General features: G+C 32.6%; 1 protein-coding gene across 4 annotated transcripts; it reads left to right on the forward strand.

Moving 5' to 3' along the window:
- Window positions 1–4,937: 4,937 nt before the first annotated feature.
- LOC134253465 (phospholipid scramblase 1-like) lies at window positions 4,938–18,984 on the forward strand. Of its 4 annotated transcripts, none has more exons than XM_062735984.1 (10): window positions 4,938–4,998; window positions 8,236–8,333; window positions 11,055–11,183; window positions 11,507–11,584; window positions 11,756–11,895; window positions 13,633–13,797; window positions 13,977–14,138; window positions 14,549–14,593; window positions 15,138–15,160; window positions 17,613–18,984. In XM_062735984.1, exons 2-9 carry the CDS (start codon window positions 8,246–8,248, stop codon window positions 15,156–15,158), a joined length of 828 nt encoding a protein of 275 aa, XP_062591968.1. In that variant the 5' UTR covers window positions 4,938–4,998; window positions 8,236–8,245; the 3' UTR covers window positions 15,159–15,160; window positions 17,613–18,984. The 4 variants fall into 4 exon arrangements, with proteins under 4 accessions (XP_062591968.1, XP_062591971.1, XP_062591969.1 ...); XM_062735985.1 differs by lacking the exon at window positions 4,938–4,998 and adding an exon at window positions 7,283–7,391; XM_062735987.1 differs by lacking the exon at window positions 15,138–15,160.
- The last annotated feature ends 1,889 nt before the right edge of the window (window positions 18,985–20,873 follow it).

Raw genomic sequence — 20,873 nt, forward strand, 5'->3', positions numbered from 1 at the left:
GACATGAATTCATAAAAACGCAACATTTTCATCTATGTACGACTTGTTTCATACCAACGATAGCCGTATTCCGCCATATTTCTTTCAGATACCTTGTCTCATTGTAACGATGTATACCCCAATGCGCTCGTTACAGTTGAATGATTTTTTGGTTTGGGTATCGACTTGTGCACATCTCCGATGGTAAAGCATATGAGAACACATAAGGAGATCAAGACATTTCAAAACCACAATAAACAAAATAATAATCATATTTCTGAATAATTATTGATTTGAATCAAAAGAAAAAAATGCGAAATTGGTGAGAAATTTAGATGCACGAGTACGTATTTTTACAGTGCGCCAATTTATGCAGAATAAACTTGGAAAAAAAAAGCAGTAAAATCTGCAAACACATTTTGAAATTATTATCATTTGAATGGCACAAAACAACCAACGTCTTTGATTTGCAGCCTCTATGCAATTGGTGCATATCGAGAAAACGCCTCGAACGCTGTAAACGTACCCATACCTGGTAATAAGGTTACTGCATCGGTTCGAAGATGTGCACAAGTCAAGTGATATACACCCTAAATTCCATTTATTGAAATATGCATCACAAAAAAGAAATAAACTCCGTAAAAGCTCAATAGTAAACACATTGTCATTACTCCGTACAGACAAGCACCTCGATACACCTAGTCCGTGCTGATCAGATTTTGGTCAGGGAAAATATCACAAGTGGAAAGAGAAGTTATTTGGTATTTGCGCGGCTGAAGGGGGGGGGGTATTATAACTGCTGTTCAGAAGCTATAATTGTGAATTGTCTATCTACATGTAGTTCTAATATACATTCTGTACAAAGTCATTTTTATCGTCTGCAGTTGGTTTGCGTCGCAAAATTCTTTTGTCATTTATAACTGATTATTGTAGTACTAATCTAAAATTTAAACCAAGTAATTTGATGTACGGTAATTATTTACTTCAAATCTTAAAAGCAGTTAACCAGAATACAATTTTTTTTATGTGTACATAGATCTATACGTTCTTTAACACACAAATACACGAAGAAATGCCATCCCCTATTCAGATTGACATTTAGGCATTTGATTTTTTAGGCGGGGGGGGGAGCCTGCAAAAATAATTGACATGACCGTTATCTAAATATTCTAGGAAGACAGACATCTCTGCCGAATTCAATTTTGATTTTTTTTTTAAATGTGTCACTCCAACCACAAAGTATGTGCATTTTGAGGTATGTATAAATGTTTATAATTATGGTGTTATAGAGAGACTTTCGAGATTTCAGTATCCCTGCCTGATAGTCTGGCTATTTTTTTTATAAATAAAAATAATTTCTGTAGGAGTATTTGGGACATAATTTTAAAAGCTAGGGTAGGGAGTCTTGACACTGGTTGAATACGGATAATTTTTATTTACTCTTTTGTATATTGAACTAACTCTCTCTCTCTCTCTTTCTCTCCCTCCTCTGTAACCATCCCTTAGGGCAATAATAGGTATAAGATCCTACGCACTTTGTGCTGTCCATTTATTAAGCCTTAGGACAGATCAAGGGGTTTTTTTCAGGCGGGATGTCGAAACTTCATAAATTGAATAATAATTTTAATTTGGACGAGAAGTTAACCCAAACGGCCAAATTGAAAGAGAAACTAGAGGTATTGTGAGCAATGAGCTCACTAAATGATACCCCCGCCTCCCATATGGTTATAATGGCAAAGTCCATATTTTGCTGTTGTCGCTAAACCCAAAATACGTGTCGGATCAAAAAGTAAAATAGGAGGTGCACAATGGTAATATGTAATAAACCTATAAGATTCTGTGATAGTTTTATTTAATTTCACTAAGTGGTATAAGAGGATTTGCGGATAAGAGATGGGTACCCCAAAGCGTAACAGACCGACGGACGGACATAACTATTACTATATACCCTCCCACTTTTCAAGCAGGAGATATAATAAACGTGAAATATACATCACAGGAGTGGGTACATCGGGAACTTCCTCAAATACCTTCTCAAATGCATTGGCGTCGGAAGCAAATTGAAAGTGGAGGGGGGGGGTCTAAGTGCAAATAATTTTTTTTTATACATTCAAAAAATCTGACAAGCTTAAAAAAAGGGGGAAATGTCCTTTTCCTGAACACGAATACCCTATTTCGTGTGGGGGAAAGGGGGGAGGTAGGTTCGAACTTCAGTAACAAAATTTTTCTCCAAACACCAACACTTTCCTCTTTTTTAACCTATACTGCGACTTGTCTGTGAAAAGCGCGGGGGGGGGGAGGGGGAGGCTAAACCTACGCAGCAATATTCAATGTCTATACTAAGTATATATTTGTAAAAAAGCCACCCCCCCCCCCCGGTTCCGACACTTATATGCTGAACCTGGACAACAGACAATGGAATTTTTATAAAGGTAATTGTAGGTAGAATGCGGAAATCCTCACGGGGGGGGGGGGGGGGGGGTTGTTCCTCTCTCTTTTTATCTGTTTTTTTCTAGTAATCATTAATTATTACCACAGAATCAAACTCGTTTATTATTATACCCCTCGCAACAAGTTGCGTGAGGTATAATGTTTTGAACCCATCAGTCAGCCCCCCCCCTTTTTTTTTTTTGGTCAGCGCAATTTCTTATAAACTAATGCACAGAGTTTTGTCGAACTTTCGAGATATTTATAGGAGTCAATGTGTCTGGATTTGCACATCACCAGGAAATTCCGAAATCTTTATTTTTTCGGGAATTTCCGCACTTTTACATTTAGATGTTGGCCATATCTTGAATATAAAGATGAGCAGTTTGTCAGCGCAATTCTTCATAAACCGCTGCACACAATTTCGTCAAACTTTACAGATATTTAGGACACAATGTGCATAGATGTGCATATAACAAGGAAATTACGATTCCTTAATTTTTTGCTGGGAATTTCAGCACTTCGACTTTTGGGTGTGCGTGGGGTATGTTTTCATTCATTGTGCATAAAATTATAAATAACTTTAAATCAAATCATATTAGGTCTAATAAAGCCCATACACAGTATTTATTTGATAATAATTGATCATAAAGAAATGCAATCTGTTTCCGACGTTTTTCTTAAATTATTTTTATGAGAGTGTTAATATGCATGTTTTATTACACCCCCTCCTATCACAGGAAAATATCTTCAAAAGGTGAATGATTCGTAATAATGCATGCTTTATTATAAATTTAATGAATTTAAACCATGTAATCATAAATTCTATTTGCAACATTTACAGACAAGAGTAATGTTTAGTTTTGAAAAAATTACTTGCATTTTTTTTCAATCAACCCCACTGAGCTTTCAACCTTTGATATTTTCCCTGACCAAATAAAATGATCGGCATGGACCACGTGTGTCCAAGCATCTTTTACTGTTGAGTTAGCAATGGATTACATGACTTCTGAGATGCATTTTTCAATAAAAGTAAAATAGGATAATTCTTTCGACATGTGCACATCCCTGTAACGATAGCAGTATATTCAGGTAAATGTTTTATCACTGCGTTTGACGCGTTTTCTCGACCTTCATGGATTTTTGCTGTACATGAATGTATTCCGTGTTAGTGTATTTTCTATATTGCAGCAAATGCATTCAAAAATAATTTAATTCTCGGTATAGTTCTATTTTTTTGTCGAATTCTTACTTTTCAAACATGTATTTGGTCAGTTTATTCAGTTTATGGACTTCTAAAAACTATGCTATCGGAGATGTGTACATGTCGACAGCCAGGCTAGAAAATCACTCAAGTGAAACAATTCTACAAGGCTATATATAGCAGGTACAGGTGGCCAAAAATCTTCGATTAAATATGGCGGAATCGAAGAAATATGGCGGACAAGGGCGTACAGGAATGTAGTAAGTCGTACAAAGATGAAAACTGATGCCTTTTTAAGAGTTCATGTCAGCTTTAATGCAGTTAACGCAGAGAAAGAAGAATATATTTTCGTGCCTTTCATTGGTTTAAAATAAAATCATCTTTTTTTATTAGCAAATTAACCTGTTTTATCATTCCTATATGAAATATAGTGAGCTTGAAGCAAAGGACACCACGCGGGGTCTGCATGTGCACAATATTTGTTTCAATTTTGGAGGTTTTATTGAGCATCAACGACAAGGCCAACAAACAACTAAATTGTGCATGACAAACATGTGGACTAAAGCTTTTCCGTCTTATCCCACTGTCACCATCATATGGATGTTACAGGGATTTCAATAACCTCAATTAAAATTAGCATTTTGTAAATTCTATGGTTAATATAATGACCTTGTAAGCTAATATGATCATTTTGGGATCATATTTAAAATTAGGCTGACTTTTATATTTTCTTAAAACTAAAATTTGACTACTGGATGTTCTGTCTTCCTGATTTAAAATGCATAGAGCTCTCTTCGGTTGCCCAGGCGCGGATCCAGAATTTTTTTTCCAGTGGGGATCCACCCCAGTAAAAAAAAATTTAACCTAGAAATTTCTTGACAAATCAAAAACGAAAACGTAAACTCCTTTCCCAAACGTGAAAATCGATTTCGTGAGGAGGGGATAATCATTGACTTTTAAAGCTTCAAAACTAAAAACTTACTACATATTCTCGTGTTGGAGGAGAGGTCAGCGTCTTCGGGGGGTGGGGGGTGGTGTTTCCAAGGTCACTTTTACTTGGTAAATTTTAAGTATATACATTTAAAAACTCTGCAAAATCCGGGGGGAGGGGGTTCCGGACCCCCCCCCCCCCCTTTATAATGATTAGATCATGATGTGATATAATATAGGCCCAATTGGGTGTTGATTGTTAAGTTCTAAGAATTCAAAAGCATACAAATTTTAATTGATAATAAATTGTGAAATAGATCTGCAAAACGAGATCCACCTGCTCTTATTCCGGAACCACTTTACCGTGTTTGAGTCTGAATTTATACACGCCTTAAGATATCAACAACCCTGACTTGTGTTTGGAAATAGACTATAGGCGTTGTCCACAGTGCGGACAGGTAAGATATTAACATCAAATTAGCTTGATACTTAGCGTAGGCCTATTGCTTATAAGGCCCTAATCCTCTGCAATGTGAATCTGATATTTTTTCTTTCAAGACGTTAAATGACCACATTCAGCAGTACTCCCAATGCTAAATACAAAAATGTACATCAGTCATGCTTGGCGATTCATATACAGTGTGGAGTTGGATCAGGGATAAGCAAGTTTGAAACTTAAAATAAAAGATTAAAAAGAAAGTTAATGAAAAGGTGGCTACCCCTTTTTCATCTCAAGAGAGACCCATTTCAACTGCATTTGATGGGCTACTATTGAATGAATGACTGTTTGACTCCAATGTATTGCCAGTATGCCACTGTAAAAACAAACTAGGAAATCAACAACATGACCAAGGGATAATGGATTAAAAGATATTAAGTGCATTGAAAATTATTAAACTGACAAATTGTTTTTTGTAGAGGTTGAAAATCTTCTTTGTTACCCTCAACCACAATAAATGATATTTATAATCAATTTGTATGGATTAAAAATTTTGGTAACTATAAAGTTAAAATTAAATTCTGATGCATTATAAATACTTGTCAAGTAAAAAAGTATTTCACTTATAATAGAATTCGACATAGCTTATGATCGGAATCTCCCAGTATGAGTCAAAGGACATGATCAAATCAAATAATGGATAATAAGTGACAACGAGATATTCATAATCATGATAATGGTCTGCTATGACCTGATTCTGCAGCAACATTGTTGATCTGTTATTGTGTTGTATTTTTATTGTTTTTACAAAGTATTAGAGAAGGAATATGGGAATGAAAGACTCAGAGAGAGAGAGAAAGGGAGAGAGACAGACAGACAGACAGACAGACCAAGGGAGGGGATATAATCACATGCATTAAAAAAAATCATTTATGAGAAGTTAAAAATGTGATCTTAAGGCCATATAAAATTAATCTTTAGATTCTCATCCCCGCCCGCCCCTCTCAAAATGTCCCGCCCCGATGTTTTTTATTTTGATTTTTGGGTATTTTCTTGTATTTTTATTCAGTAAGAATTTGGGTCAAAGTTTAAGAGTTATCTCCCGTCTGTATTAAATTTCGCGTGTCGCTATTTATAGCAAAAACGCCATGTGAAGAATGGAGAAAAATCGGCAATAAAAGCAGTTTAAATGTGTAAGGAAAAGATAATTTGTCAGTATAGAGAAGGCAGAGAAGAAAAAATAGCATAAACACATATAGATACCATCACTGGCAGGAGCAAGTATGTAGAGAGATTGTAACTAAGTAAAAATAGACGAGGAAAGTCAAGTTATATATAACGATCTCCATCTGTGTGACTTAGCTTTGAAATAAAAAAAAAATCTACAACATCGTAGACAGACTTAAGAGAAGGGCTAGATTTTTCAGTAGAATAATTATTAGAACATTTATATAGAATTTGCAAAGTAAGAAGTCACGCATACACAATTTATTGGTATCCCCACCTCATTTTGTTCAGGGTGTGCCGTATAATGTGTACTTGTTAATTTGTTAATTAACAATAAATATTTAACTTTTAAAGAAAAAAATTTCTTTAAATATTTAAAAGAATATGAAAAGAATTAAATCTATTCATATTTGCATTAAGGTAATGAAAAAAATGTGTACGGGGCGTCCATTGTTTTGTTGATAATTAGGCCTATATATAAATTAACAATTATAAAATAAAAAAAATAAAATCCGCCCACCCGCCCCAATTTTTTTGCAAATTAGGATGAGAATCTAAAGATTAATTTTACCTGGCCTAAGTCTATCGGGTATTAATTATCTATAATTAACTGTGAATTAGTTAAAGTTTGATCAAGAGACTCATACTTCTGTATTTTGCTTAAAATATTCTGCGTCTTATTTTATTTGTCAATATTAGTTCGAGTAAGACAATGCGTCCACCATAGTACATATTTTATACTATGAAAATACCATATAAAAGATTCCTCTGTGGATTTCTGATATTAATCTTTTTATAAATTTAAGCATTTACAATATAGCACATGACAGGGTTGATTAACATTGATTATTTTTTATGTTGATAGACAATCATTATTTGTAGACACAAGGACCTTTAAACTAAGTTAATGATTATCAATCTATAAGCAACCCAAAAGTCTTGTCTTATTCTATATCTGGTGACTTTTAAAAGTAATGGACTGCAATGAGAAATAGTTTCAGGTAGTGAATACATAGACTAGGAAATCTTGATTTAAAAAGCTGGCCAGTGTATATTACTGATCATGTACTAAGTAACAGGGACAAACATTGTGACGTAGAATGTCAGTGTATTTCATAAACTCATTGATCGAGAAAGCACCTCACTTCAGTAAAAATAGGGAGATTTAAATAGATTTCTGCAGAGGTATGTGGGTCATGTCATTGCAAAATGTTGATAATGTTTTAAACTTTAAAAAGAATCAAGGAATTATATTTGTAATGATTAGTGTTTTAGATGATCTAATTACCTATAGATAAATATATTCATTGATAAAGATAAAGGACATTTCTTGTATCATTTTATGTTTGTGGGCATAAGCGTCTTTCGTTGACTTTCCTTTCATTATGTCAATAGACTGGTAGTAAGCAGTAGGAACCATTGCATTATTGAGGGATATATTTAATTTAAAACATTGTACATGGTTAAATTTCCTTATTTATATAATATCCATTACTGGTAAAAATAATGTGTTGTAATAGTATTGTACACTTAATACACGATTCATGGATTCCAAGCAAGAGATGAACTTTATTTTAAAATCCTCCCACCAAAACATATATTTCTTGTTCAAAGGGATCAAATGTGTGTTTACTGTTTAGTTATTTTTTCCAAAAAAAATCGAGCTCAGGAAAGAGCCCTATTACACATTGAAGCTATTGCCTTTCCTATTTGTACAGTAATAATTATACTACACCCTACAGGATGCTGATCAGTGTTATACAGTATGTAATGTTATACATGTACTCTTGTGTGTGGTTAAGTGAAGTGGATTCTATCATTAGCATATACATTAATTTACAATCAGTCCAATCCCTCCTCTTACCCAATCCCTTGTTCTGTATGTGTTGTTGTATTATAGACTGGCCTGCCTGTCTGATATCCAATTTTCCTCCGTACGGTAAAGACAGGCAATACCAGTCTAGCTGTATTATCAATGTTTTTGTTTCTTTATTTTTTTATGAGTTTGATTTTATTTGACAAAATTCAGGTGACTTACGATGTCTGGATATCCAAAGTCTGAGATGGCAGGGGGACAGCCGATGGCACAGCCCGGAGGACCAGTAGTGGCTCAGCCTGGGGCAGGAGGTGGGGACCAGTTTACAATTTATACAGATTTATTTCCCTTTATTGAGACATACTTATATTTGTATCAAAGCATGTCATTAAGAGGAAATTACTGGAGATCTTTGTCGGTTTTGATAGGTGTTCCTGTCTGGTTTCATTGCTTTATTTAAATCTTCATATCTTTAGAAAAAAAAATCTGGAAAATAAATGCTAAATGTTATATGGCGGAAACAGTTTTCTTCCCTGTATTAAAATAACCACTATAATTAATAGGTGCACAATATTTTAAATCTAGTCATAAATGAATCTCTTTTATGCATATTGGGCAGAATGTTAATTCTCTTCTTTCTTTTTAAGGGAGAGGGATGTTCATACAATCAATTTAGACAATACTAAGGGGATCGAACCTTTTTTCTCATAACTTTGAGCAGGATATTTGTAGTACATGTACATGTATATTCTTACATATTATGTTCTTTCACAAATAATGACCTATCCAAATACATGTACAAGGGTTCTTTGACACGGATGTCCCATATAGTTCAATATGATCATTCCCAACAATCATAATAAACTCTTAATCCAAATACTGTGGGATTTTAACACACTTTGTATGCATTTTATCTACTTTATGATTTGAACACAAAAATAAAATGAACTCCCTTATCTCGGCACAAAATACTATCATTCTAGCATTCATATCCCTTCATGGAAAGAGGAGGTGCATGCCTTGGGAGATATAAAACTTATATAAGGCCTCAGCGTCTGGGGTTCTTCTGTTAAATTACAAATAAATAAACAAATTCCATTTCTAAGAGTACCTGATCTGTTTGTTAGTTGTCCCTGGACAGGAGACGGTAGTCTCTGACTATCCTGTACAGACACCAGGTAAAGTATAATAACTGTATCAGTGTGAGCATCAAGGCCAGATGTGGTCCATATAATGTACTAACGTACTGAGTGAAAAGCTATAGTTGATTGTGTGGACATGTATTTATTGAAGTTTGCCTTTTGTTTTGTGGAATTTTCAATTTGTATTTCAAATTATAAAAAATATAACTGTAATATTTAATAAAGACCCTCTTTAAAAAAAAAATTAAAAAGGGAGAGATAATTGACATTGGATTTATATTTCTTTATTCATCCAATTAGATGTAGAGAGCTTTAGAAACATTTTTAATTTCAAATTTGTTGTAATTGTTTATTAAGGTCTTTGTCTGATATTTCTTAATATCGATATGTTTATCAGAACTAGGAAGGCAGTAAACAAGAAAACCAGTGATTAATTAATCAAAATAAAACAATGTTTGAGTTTTACGGAATTGGATGTATATTGTAACTGTCTAGTCATACTATAGAAACTAGACTATTTATCCAATAGAAAAACAATACACAGGGATATATAGACATAACACCTGCTTGTGGTCATTATAAACATCTAGTACAAAACAACCATGTGTTTGTTAACTAGAGATTTGTAAAAACAAGAGACATAAATAGCAGGGATTTGCAACTGTTCAAAGTCTCGCACGATCTCACGGTCACTGTTGTTTACTTTTTCAAATCTTGTGCAACTTTTGTTTGCTTTTAAAAATCATTAAAACCTTTCAAATTATACACCCAAGTATGATAAAATTAATTTCATTTAGATCAAAATACAAGACAAAAGAGTTATTCTTAGGATAGTACCAGGACCGTCACATATTTCGGTAAACAAACGTGCTAATGGCGGAGTTGCAAATCTCTGGTATTAATGTCTCTGTTAAAATCATATAAATACATGTACATAGTAAATACTTCATTTGGTTTCCATTTTTATGGAATTTTGAACCTTAAAATTGGGAAGAGATTTATAAGGAATTGATGGATTTATACACGATAAGAGGGCCTATATGAGGGGTTCCCTGTCAAATGATAATTCCACTCCATTAAAAATGTATCCCAGATCAAAACTCTGGTTACACAGAATAATATTCATTCTGTGACAGTTTCTCTTTTGATGCAGTTGCATGTTTTTTTCTTTATTGTAAAGATACTGGAGTTTGACCACTAATTTATATAAGAAAGCTAGTCTATTGTGTATAATGAGTGATGTAATAAATAACTTTAAATTTATAACAACAGTGTGTTTTCAAAGATGATTCTGGTTTATAAAATGTATGCTAGTATATAATATTTTGATAACCTTTTTGATTGAAATTGAATATCAAGACTAACTTTAGTAGTATTTTCCATATAAAAAAAACTATTTTGAGGACATAGAGGAATTACACAATGTACTATATTGCTTTTCAAATGCATATTGAGTAAGGATACTTTGCATATACAAATTAATTAATATTTTTAAAAAATTAGGGACAAAACATGACAAAGACAGAAAGACAATAATTATTATTATTATGAAGAAATTGTTGATTCCTTGTGTACAAAATATGTAAATGACAGTGTAAATGTGTTTGAGGCAATGAAATCAGATCTGAAACTGAGAAATTGCTCTGCTACTCTATTTTTTGATAAGAAATTGGAATATACATATAGCTTTATGATAATAAATAAACTTATTTATATGTGATGATGATCATAAATGAATTTTTTACTTAGACAATCTGTATTGTTAGGCATTGCTCATGTAATCTGTATTGTTAGGCATTGCTCATGTATAATGTTACCTCAGGGAAAAAAAAATTGAAAAAAATGTTTGCTGTTGTTTAACTATAATCAAGTTATAATTTTTTAATTCAGCTGTCCCAAGTGCCCCTGGTGGCTGGATGCAGGCCCCCACCAATGTCCCCGCTAACTGTCCTAAAGGACTGGAATACCTGGCTCAGGTGGACCAGCTACTGATCAAACAGAAAGTAGAGGCCCTAGAGGGTAAGGCAAAGAGAAAGTAGCATGTCAATCAAATAGGAAGAAAAGGCAGTCACTGATTACAAAGAAAGCAGGAACTAAAAGCATTGGCATATGCTCATGCAGCCATTTTACACAAATGGGGTTTCATACTTTTGATAAATGGTTCAGTCTGCTTTTCATTGAAAAAAGATACTAGAACCAGTAAATTAAAAAAAATTTAAGTTGAAGGAAAAAGCCGAGATTAATTTTTAAGTCATAGTCAAACTAATAATATAAAGATTTCTTTTAATTATTACAAATCAATTATGAGGTATATATCTAATTGTTTTTTTTTTATTTTTCAGCTTTTACTGGCTTTGAGACAAACAACAAGTATGAGATTCTGAATTCTCTTGGACAGAGAGTGTACCATGCTGTAGAGGGTAGGTATCCTGGAGTAAATCTGGAAGTAGGTAGAGCGTAATTAGAGATTTTAGAGTCATAAAGGGCAGGGCCAATAATCACACTTGTACTCTGCCATTACTTAAACATTTTGAACAGATAAATTTTTTAACAGAATTAAATGCATAGTAGATAATTTGTGTTATTTATAGACACCTGTTGCTGTACCCGTAACTGCTGTGGGAGTTCCCGACCATTTGATATGAAGATTCTGAACAATCAGAACCAGGAAGTCATCCATCTGTCCCGACCGCTCAGGTGTAGCTCATGTTGGTTTCCCTGTTGTTTACAGGTAAGTTCTGAAACTAAAGGTACACAGTCAATAGTTTTGTCACCAAGATGAATTTAGTTTTCCATTTGTACATAATGGTCTTGTGAGCTGTTGACAACCAGGAAGCTATTCGGACGTGTACACTAGGAGATATAAACTTGTGGCACTATTCTTATCTGATGTACAACTGATTCAAAAAATCACTGAAAAAACAAATTAATTTATTTGGCACACTGTTTGCAATTTCAAAATATTTTAGGGCCTTGAATCAAGATATGGGTCCCTTATAATAATTATATGGTTTGTCTTGTGCTACCTATTTACATGACATGATAACTTGAGTTCCTATCAAGAAACACAGAATTCATATTAACTACACAGGTGAATAACGGTAGAGGCTGTTTTGCGAGTCTCTTTGTCATATTCAATCATGAAGCTTGAACATGTTGTTATCTGTAGACTTTATATACATATAAAGTGTATACTACATGATTATAGAGAATGCTTTGGAAAATTTAAAAATTGGTCAAATGTGAAGGTCAAAGATCTAGATTGAGGTTTATGAATAAAGCTTTGCAAATCTTACAACAATTAAATTTTGAATTTTTTATTATGCCCCCCCCCCCCTTTGAAGAAGGGAGGGCATATTGCTTTGCTGCTGTCTGTCAGTATGTCGGTCGGTCTGTCAGTCCACTTAGTTTCCGTTCATTTTTTTCACAACCGTTGCACATACTGAAATGAAATTTAGTATACGGATATATCACATGAATATCTAGGTCAAGTTCTGTTTTGGGTACCATCGCACCATTTTTGACAGAGTTATGCCCCTTGGACTTAGAAAAATTCCAGTTATTTGCAGTTTCCATTCATTTTCTTCGCAACCATTGCACATACTGAAATGAAATTTAGTATACGGATATATCACATGAATATCTAGGTCAAGTCTTGTTTTGGGTACAATGGCACCATTTTTGACAGAGTTATGCCCCTTGGACTTATAAAAATCCAATTATTTGCAGTTTCCATTCATTTTCTTTACAACCATTGCACATACTGAAATGAAATTTAGTGTACAGATATATCACATAAATATCTAGGTAAAGTTCTGTTTTGGGTACGATTGCACCGTCTTTGACAGAGTTATGCCCCTTGGACTTAGAAAAATTCCAATTACTTGCAGTTTCCGTCCATTTCCTTTGCAACCGTTGCACATACTGAAATGAAATTTAGTGTACAGATTTATCAGATGAATATCTAGGTCAAGTTCTATTTGAGGTAGGATTGTGCCATTTTTGACAGAGTTATACCCCTTAGACTTAGAAAAATTCCAATTACTTGCAGTTTCCGTTCATTTTCTTCACAACCGTTGCACATACTAAAATGAAATTTTGTTTACAGATCTATCACATGAATAATGAATATCTAGGTCAAGTTTTGTTTTGGGTACCATTGCACCATTTTTGACAGAGTTATGCCCTTTTGGACATGTTGGACTTGGAAAAATTCCAATTTTGGGGGAGGGGGGCATAAGTGTTTTACAAACATCTCTTGTTTCAAAGTGACATTTATCAATTCAAGTGGTCAATTTGACTCTTAGCCAGTTCTTAGGTAATAGTACTATCCAGATCAAGCTAAAAATTATTAAGCATACTGTGACACCCTATGACTTTGTCTGTAATCGTTTTTTTTAAAGTGATAATGAAATAATGATTATTTGGCTGTGAAGCATTTATTATAGACGTGTGTCCTTGATTTTAGAAAGTAACAGTAGAGGCCCCTCCAGGAAAGGTGGCGGGATACGTATCTCAGGCCTGGAGTTTGTGTAAACCTCGTATGAGGATTGAGAACGCTGAAGGTGAGACCATGCTGAGGATCAAAGGACCATGTTGTCAGCTCAACATCTGTGGAGACATCGAGTTTGATGTAAGTAAAATGTTTTAAAATCTGATTTGACAATTTTACATCTAAAATCATATTTTCTTTCTGTTTGTCATCTTTAACTTTCTGTTTCCCAATATTTACTTTCTGTTTTGTATCCTTAATATCTGTTTGATGGATGACCTTTACTTTCTGTTTGATGACCTTTACTTTCTGTTTGTCAGGTTTATGCCCCGGATGAGGAGACCTATGTAGGTCGGGTCACTAAGCAGTGGTCTGGACTGGGTAAGGAGCTGTTCACTGATGCTGATAACTTTGGAATCTCCTTCCCTCTGGATCTGGATGTTAATGTCAAGGCCACCCTCCTTGGGGCCGTCTTCCTTTTGGTAAGTCCGATTCCTTCTCTCTATATCGGAAACCTTGCTAACGATTTTAAGGAGAAAAGACTCTTTATCTCAAGGAATTCCAATTTCTATTAATAAATTGCTGTTTTCTTTATCTTATGTTTATATGTTCAATCATGATTAGTTTTAAACTGAGATAACCCTGTATTGTATACTATATTTTGCCATCTATTGTAAACTGAATTTTCTTGAATGTCAACATATTTACCGTTTCCATCTTCTGTCAGAGAACTGGCATAATTTCATTATGGGTTTAACACATTAATTACAACACTTTATTTCTGTATATTAAAAGAATATTGATTGGAATTGTCTATAACATAAACTGAAACAATATTCAAATAACAAAAAGTAACAAAATGTTTTATTTTTTCCCATTTTCTTCACTACAGGATTTCATGTTCTTTGAAAACAACACAAAGAAAGATGACAAAATGGTAGGTTGATACATTTATAATAATAACTGACTTTATATTTACGTAAAAATGAGCATCTAATAAGTAAACATGGTGTTAAGGCTTAGTTTTGCAAACAATTGATCACTGACAGAAGTTCAGCTGATGATGTTATACATAAGGTATCAGTGTCATAAGTGACAGCTTGTGTTTTATTTGTTTTATAGGAGAATAATTTCCTTTTCTGCTTCACAAAATAAAAAAAAATCAAGATCAGTTATGTTATCAACGCAGTATTTATCTTTTGACATGTACATGCATGAATTCTGTATTAATGAGCACAGTATTTTATTTTGCAATCCCATGTATGATGTATAATAATGAAAGTACACGTCATTGTAAGCTAAATAGTTGAATTTAGTATGAAATATCAATAAAGAGCAAGGAGGTACTGACACATATTGTATTATGACATTCAGAATGGATTAGAATACTGGGACTGGGAAATTTTTTATGCATTATAATTCAGTTGATATGTGGTTAGATACTTGTTTACATATTTACACATTATGTTTAATTTGTTCAGTCAAAATCTGGATATAGATGAGTGTAAGTTAATTTTTTTTTTCCTTTAGCCTCCATTTCCAAAAAAATGCTAGTAAAAAGCTAGGGCTTGTTGTACTTTAGAACTGTTTGATTAAAAAAAATCTTCATAAGCTGGAAATAAAGTACATGTATTAAAAAAGGAAACCTGCATGTTTATGGATGAATATTTGATCTAGAAATTTTATGCATGATATTTACATCTATGGCATGTTCATTCTATTATGTACTCTAAATATCATGTTCTCTCTTATGGCCTGAGAAGCAGAATTTAACATGAAGAAAAGGTGGGGTATAATGGAATAACTTTTTGTAATTCAATATCTGACATGTCTGGATCATAACTATGCAAAGAAGAAAGTTGGAACAAATTTTTGACACAAATTGGAGAACTTTAAAACCTCTGATATACATAATCTTAAGATTATTGTAGCAAATCCAAAGTCACTCGCCAAAAAAAAGTAAAGTTTGTCTTCAGGCCCAAGTTGATACTGGAGCAAAAATTAAAGGCTCATAAACACATTGTCATGTCATTGGATCAGATACTTGTAATTAGAAATAAATGTATTTATACCAACTGAAATGTATACTATATTCATAATCAAGTAATGGCATATATTCCACACGTATTGGAGGGGGTGGTTTAAAATTAGAAGGGCAATAATTTATTAATTAAATAAACAAGCATACATCTTTAACCTGTAAGACTTATTCATAAGAATTCTAATTAAGATCTTTATTTATAAAGTTCCTTATAATCAAGGTTTACATAATCTAAAGTCTTTTTATAAATGTTGAATATCAAGAATGCATGTAATTACATGTAGGACAGAGCAAAAATATCGATATTTTGGTATATTGCAATACAATGACAAAAAATATCGTATTGCAATACGTTTTTGTAATAACGATATATCGGCAAAATGCTAAAACTAAGGAATTTAAATAAATATAAAAAGTGTTGCTAAAAAGCCAAACAGTAAGAAAGACGCTATTTTATGGCTGCTCTAAGGAATTTAAATAAATATAAAAAGTGTTGCTAAAAAGCCAAACAGTGTATTTTAGAGCATAACTTTAATAAAATCAGCAAGATTTTTTTCCTTTTGTTAACTTATCATAGTTATGTATGTTCTTCATGTAAATTAAAGTTAATATTATTAAAAAATATCCCATTTAATAACATTGAAAATATTGCAGTACATATCGCAATACAGTGAAAAATATTGCAATATATCGCAATACGAAATCTCTGGTCAATACCCAGCCCTAATTACATGTAATGCAAATGTAATTGTTACAGATTGTAACCTTTATAGTTGATATAATATAATTTTTGAAGAATATTGAAACTTACTACATGTACATAAATGCTTGCATAGTTGTCATGGTTTCATAAAATGCAGGGTTCAAGAATTTTATTCATTTAGAAAAAAATGTGAAAAGCTCTGTCATACACATGCAAATCAATAATCTGATATGAAGAAAGTTTTCTTTTTGTTTTTACTAGGCTAGATTTTGTATAATGACATGTATTTTATTTAAGATTTCATGGTGTTGGGCTAGGTGCTAGGGCTTTATTCAGATAATAAATCCCAGTATTACTATTATAAATGATGATATTTACAGTAGGAAAAAAAAGTATTTACAAGAAAAATTTATGTATATTTTCAAGGACCATCATAGCTCGTTCTAGGTTTGTATGAATTAATATATGTTTAATAACATCACCAAACATGGGTAGGTGAGTATGGTCACAAATCCTGAGTCTCTTTGGTATTGCCTTCTTAGCACCAGGGATAATTTATCACTCTGTCAGTCAACTTCTTCATTTTCATAAAAAATCTAACATTTGCATCACTGTTAAGTAATAGAGTGGTGCCCCTTTGTAAAAATATTGAATTAGTTCTAGCAAAACTACTCCAATGATTTTTTTTAAAAATCAAGCAAGGATTTTATTCTTTACATTAATTTCATTGGATTATTATTATTTTGATCTACATAAGGAACTGTAACATTAATACAAAGTATTTATTAAGATAATGCTTTCATTGCATAACAAGTTTATTTTTTCTTAATAAACATTTTGACTTCTTAAGCTGACCTCTGCAAGATACTTATTTAATACATTGATTTTAGTCAAAGAAACCTTCTATCTAGAATATTTCATTTAATTTCATTTATATCTTTGTCAAAATACTCAAATAAAATAGCTGAAAGTTTGTGAAAATGATGCATGTAATTAGTCTCAGACAATTTGTTGGAAGGTCACCAAAGGTGAATTGATCACTCTCATAAACAAAATACAAGAGATATGTTCTTTGTAAAATGTAAAAAAAAAAAGATATTCAGGCAATAAAATTCAACATTATCCTATTGAATTATTTAAATCCTAAATATGTACCAGGTATATGTATTTGAGAAAGCAGCACATTCTAATTTTATGTTTTATATCTTACAGAAGCATCATGACCACCACTAAATAGATGGGAGGCATTCAACTTACACCGCAGGGTATAAAGCAGTCATACAACCCCCATCACTGCTGATCAAGGATTTAATTGTAGTGGAACAAAATCTTAACAAACACTTTATACTTTTTATCCATTGATAGTCCATATCCATTGTTTATATATTGTTGTTATAAGGTAGCTTTGTTGGGTTTTCAATTGTTAAGAATCATTTTAATATGTAATCCACAGTATTATGATTTGAATATTTTAAAGATATTCAAAGATTTTCCCTGTGTTGACTTCTTAGTATTGGAGTGATAAGAAACTTTTCTTTCTGTAGTAAAAAATTGAAAGCTATATAATCTGATATTCTTTTACTTAATGTATAGTTTACAAACAGGATACTGATCCTTTTTTTGTAATTCCAAGTCATGCAATTTAGAAACATGTAACAAAATTATCAAGAAAATGTAGAGGCACTGCATTAATTAGCTTTTCTTTTTATTTTTTCTTTACATGATGACACTCTGCCATTCAGCCAATGGAATGCTCACTGAAAGGTCTGGAATAATGAGTGATTACAGCTAGAGCTCTGCCTTTCAGTCAGCCTTCAGTAAACATTCAGTCATCTTTCAGTTTTACTGAATGGCAGATATTTATCCTGTGCTTTTTAAGAAACAACATATCTTTAGCATTTTAAAAATATTTTTTAATTTACTTTCAAATTTATTAATATTTATGGGGAGAATACTAATCTTGGTGGGGATTTTTATAAACGTTTTTTAGAATTATATATCTGCTTTCTGAATGTACAGTTTCTTGATATGTGTATATAGATTTTAATAGGCGCTGCAGCATTATTCTTGTACAAAGACCAAAGCTTACTGTACAGTTTACTCATATCATTTCTTATTGTTGTTCCATATTTGTATTTCTTTTCATTTATTTATTTACACAACTTTATTTTATCATATTTTAAACAGTTCTTCTATTTCACAAATCCTTATTTTTATAGATAATTTAATATTGTATGTGCTCGGATATTAACTTACAAATTTTATTCATTTTTCAAGACTTTTATAACCTATTGTTTTTTTTTTTTACAACTTTTACCGCAGAAATCAAATTTTAAAACTGTTTTATGTGTAATAGCATTTTACAGTGTAAACAAACATTCTTATAAATAGGTCCTAACACAGGGCCCGACTTCTATAGTTTTCTATAGTTAGTTTCTCCTGCATTCTCCTGCTTTAATTAGCTCCGCATGCATACATGAATATACCAGTATGTAGCTCATATTGCTATAGATCTGCCTATAAATGTGTTGTGAATTATTCCGGCATGTAGAAGTTTTATAAAGATATTAAATATTTATTTCTTCGTCACTATTTCTCTTGTTTTAAGCAATGAATTTATTTTTCAGTGACAACAAAATGGATAATAAATTGAATAAACAATGCACCATATTGATTATGAATTATGTACTGTATACAATATTATCCAGAAGGGCAAGAATTGACAAAAAAACGTTTGTTTAATTGATCTCCATTTCTTTCTCAGAATTTAATAAATGTTTCATTATTTTTCACTCGCAATGGAGTTGGATGGGATATAGTAACACATATGCGTGTTTCAGTTTGTGTGTCTGTTAACTTAAAATTGTTGGAAATGGGAAATGACGTACTTTGCATCAGCATCTATGTCGAATGCTGTCTTGATTTAAGATGATCATTGTGAGGGGATGCTCTGCTTTGCAGTGTCCTTGTTTATTCTCAGTTATAAAATTGTACCCAATAGTCCACCAACGTTATCTAAGAAGGAGAACCCACTCTTCTTGCATCTTTAGGGGGAGCAGATTGTCCCCCTTGGTAACAGTCCTACATGTACCAGTTAATAATTATATAGAAGGTTCTATTCTGTACATTTTTTTTCCTTATCACGATCATCAGATCCTCAAGGTCTCAAAATAGTGTGTTTTATACACTAAAAATTATCAATAGTGGAATAAGGATCTTCAATAGTAGGGATATCAACAAGTGCCTGGTTAACCAGGAATAAAACCACATCTTCTAACTGTACCTGGAACATGATCACAAAATGTTGAATGTATCAAGTATCCCTCTTTGCAAGTTTGGTCATCAATGCCTAATTATCACTGGGATGTTCAAAATGATCACTAAATTTTAACAAGCGGCCCATGGGCCTTAACGGTCACTTGAGTATCAAAAGTTTTTCAAGCTAAGAGCGTATATCTGCTTTGAGTCCACCTGGAATTGTCTAAATGGACATATATCGCATTCATTTTACAGTTTAATGAGATCTCTGTAATTGTTACCAACTTCATACACCTTGACCTCTGTTACTCGATGAGTGAATGACATAAACAATGTATAATTCATTTCGATACATGACATTCCTCCAAACAATTTTGAAGATTTCTCCTATTCCTACATAAAATTTGATCCCCAATTGTGCCCCTTCCCCTCCCCTTAAAATGTTTGGGGAAAATACTTGAATCTGCATCACCTGAGTCCTTTAACTGGCATAATATGACTCTTTCATATATAAGCTCCTATACTAAACCTTGATCTTCCAAAGTAATATGGCCCCATCCTACGTTTTCTTATTAACTGGTTTCTATGTGTGTAATTCTTTGAAAAAAGAAAGAAACAAACAAACAAACATCATGAATTTTTTGATAATTTCATTTATTCAAGTTTGTACTCACTGATCAACCCTCATGCTTACTGGTTTTATCTATAAGTAATATCAGTATAATTTTTTGTTGTTGATAAAATTACCGACATCAATATTCATATCTATATGCCTTTTTGTAGAGAACTGCAGCTCAGAGTTCTAGCATCTAATGCAATGGACTGAGAAATGAAACATTTCATAACACTTTGTTCTTTGGTTCCTGTAATATCGTTCATTAAACTACTCTAATGTATAAATAAAAAGTCTTGGCAAAAGGTGCTTAATTCCAATTACAGTAAAACTCGTTTAGTACGAACACGGATATAGCGAATTCACGGATATAACGAAGTTTTTCTAGGTCCCTGGCAAAGTTCTTAACAAATCTTTGTAAAACTTAACGGTTATAATGAACTCTGATATAACAAATTTACAGATATAGCGAACTGATTTTGAGTCCCGTTGAGGTTAAATATAATGAAATTTACATCTTTTACAACGAACTTTCAAAGATCTTAATATTTGGTAAACTGAACTGACTTTATTTTCCTTCAGCATTTGTATATAAAATTTAA

Source organism: Saccostrea cucullata, unplaced genomic scaffold (genome assembly GCF_032062105.1).
Source record: "Saccostrea cucullata isolate Sc308-1 unplaced genomic scaffold, CSIRO_AGI_Scuc_v1 ctg6849, whole genome shotgun sequence".
Classification (NCBI taxonomy): Eukaryota; Metazoa; Mollusca; class Bivalvia; order Ostreida; family Ostreidae; genus Saccostrea; species Saccostrea cuccullata.

Excerpts from the sequence above, each read along its gene's own strand:
- LOC134253465 (XM_062735984.1), top strand. The coding sequence starts at position 8,246 with ATGTCTGGATATCCAAAGTCTGAGATGGCAGGGGGACAGCCGATGGCA. Across the intron at positions 11,585-11,755 it reads AGTGTACCATGCTGTAGAGG|ACACCTGTTGCTGTACCCGT; the intron begins GTAGGTATCCTG and ends TGTTATTTATAG. Across the intron at positions 13,798-13,976 it reads GTGGAGACATCGAGTTTGAT|GTTTATGCCCCGGATGAGGA; the intron begins GTAAGTAAAATG and ends TCTGTTTGTCAG.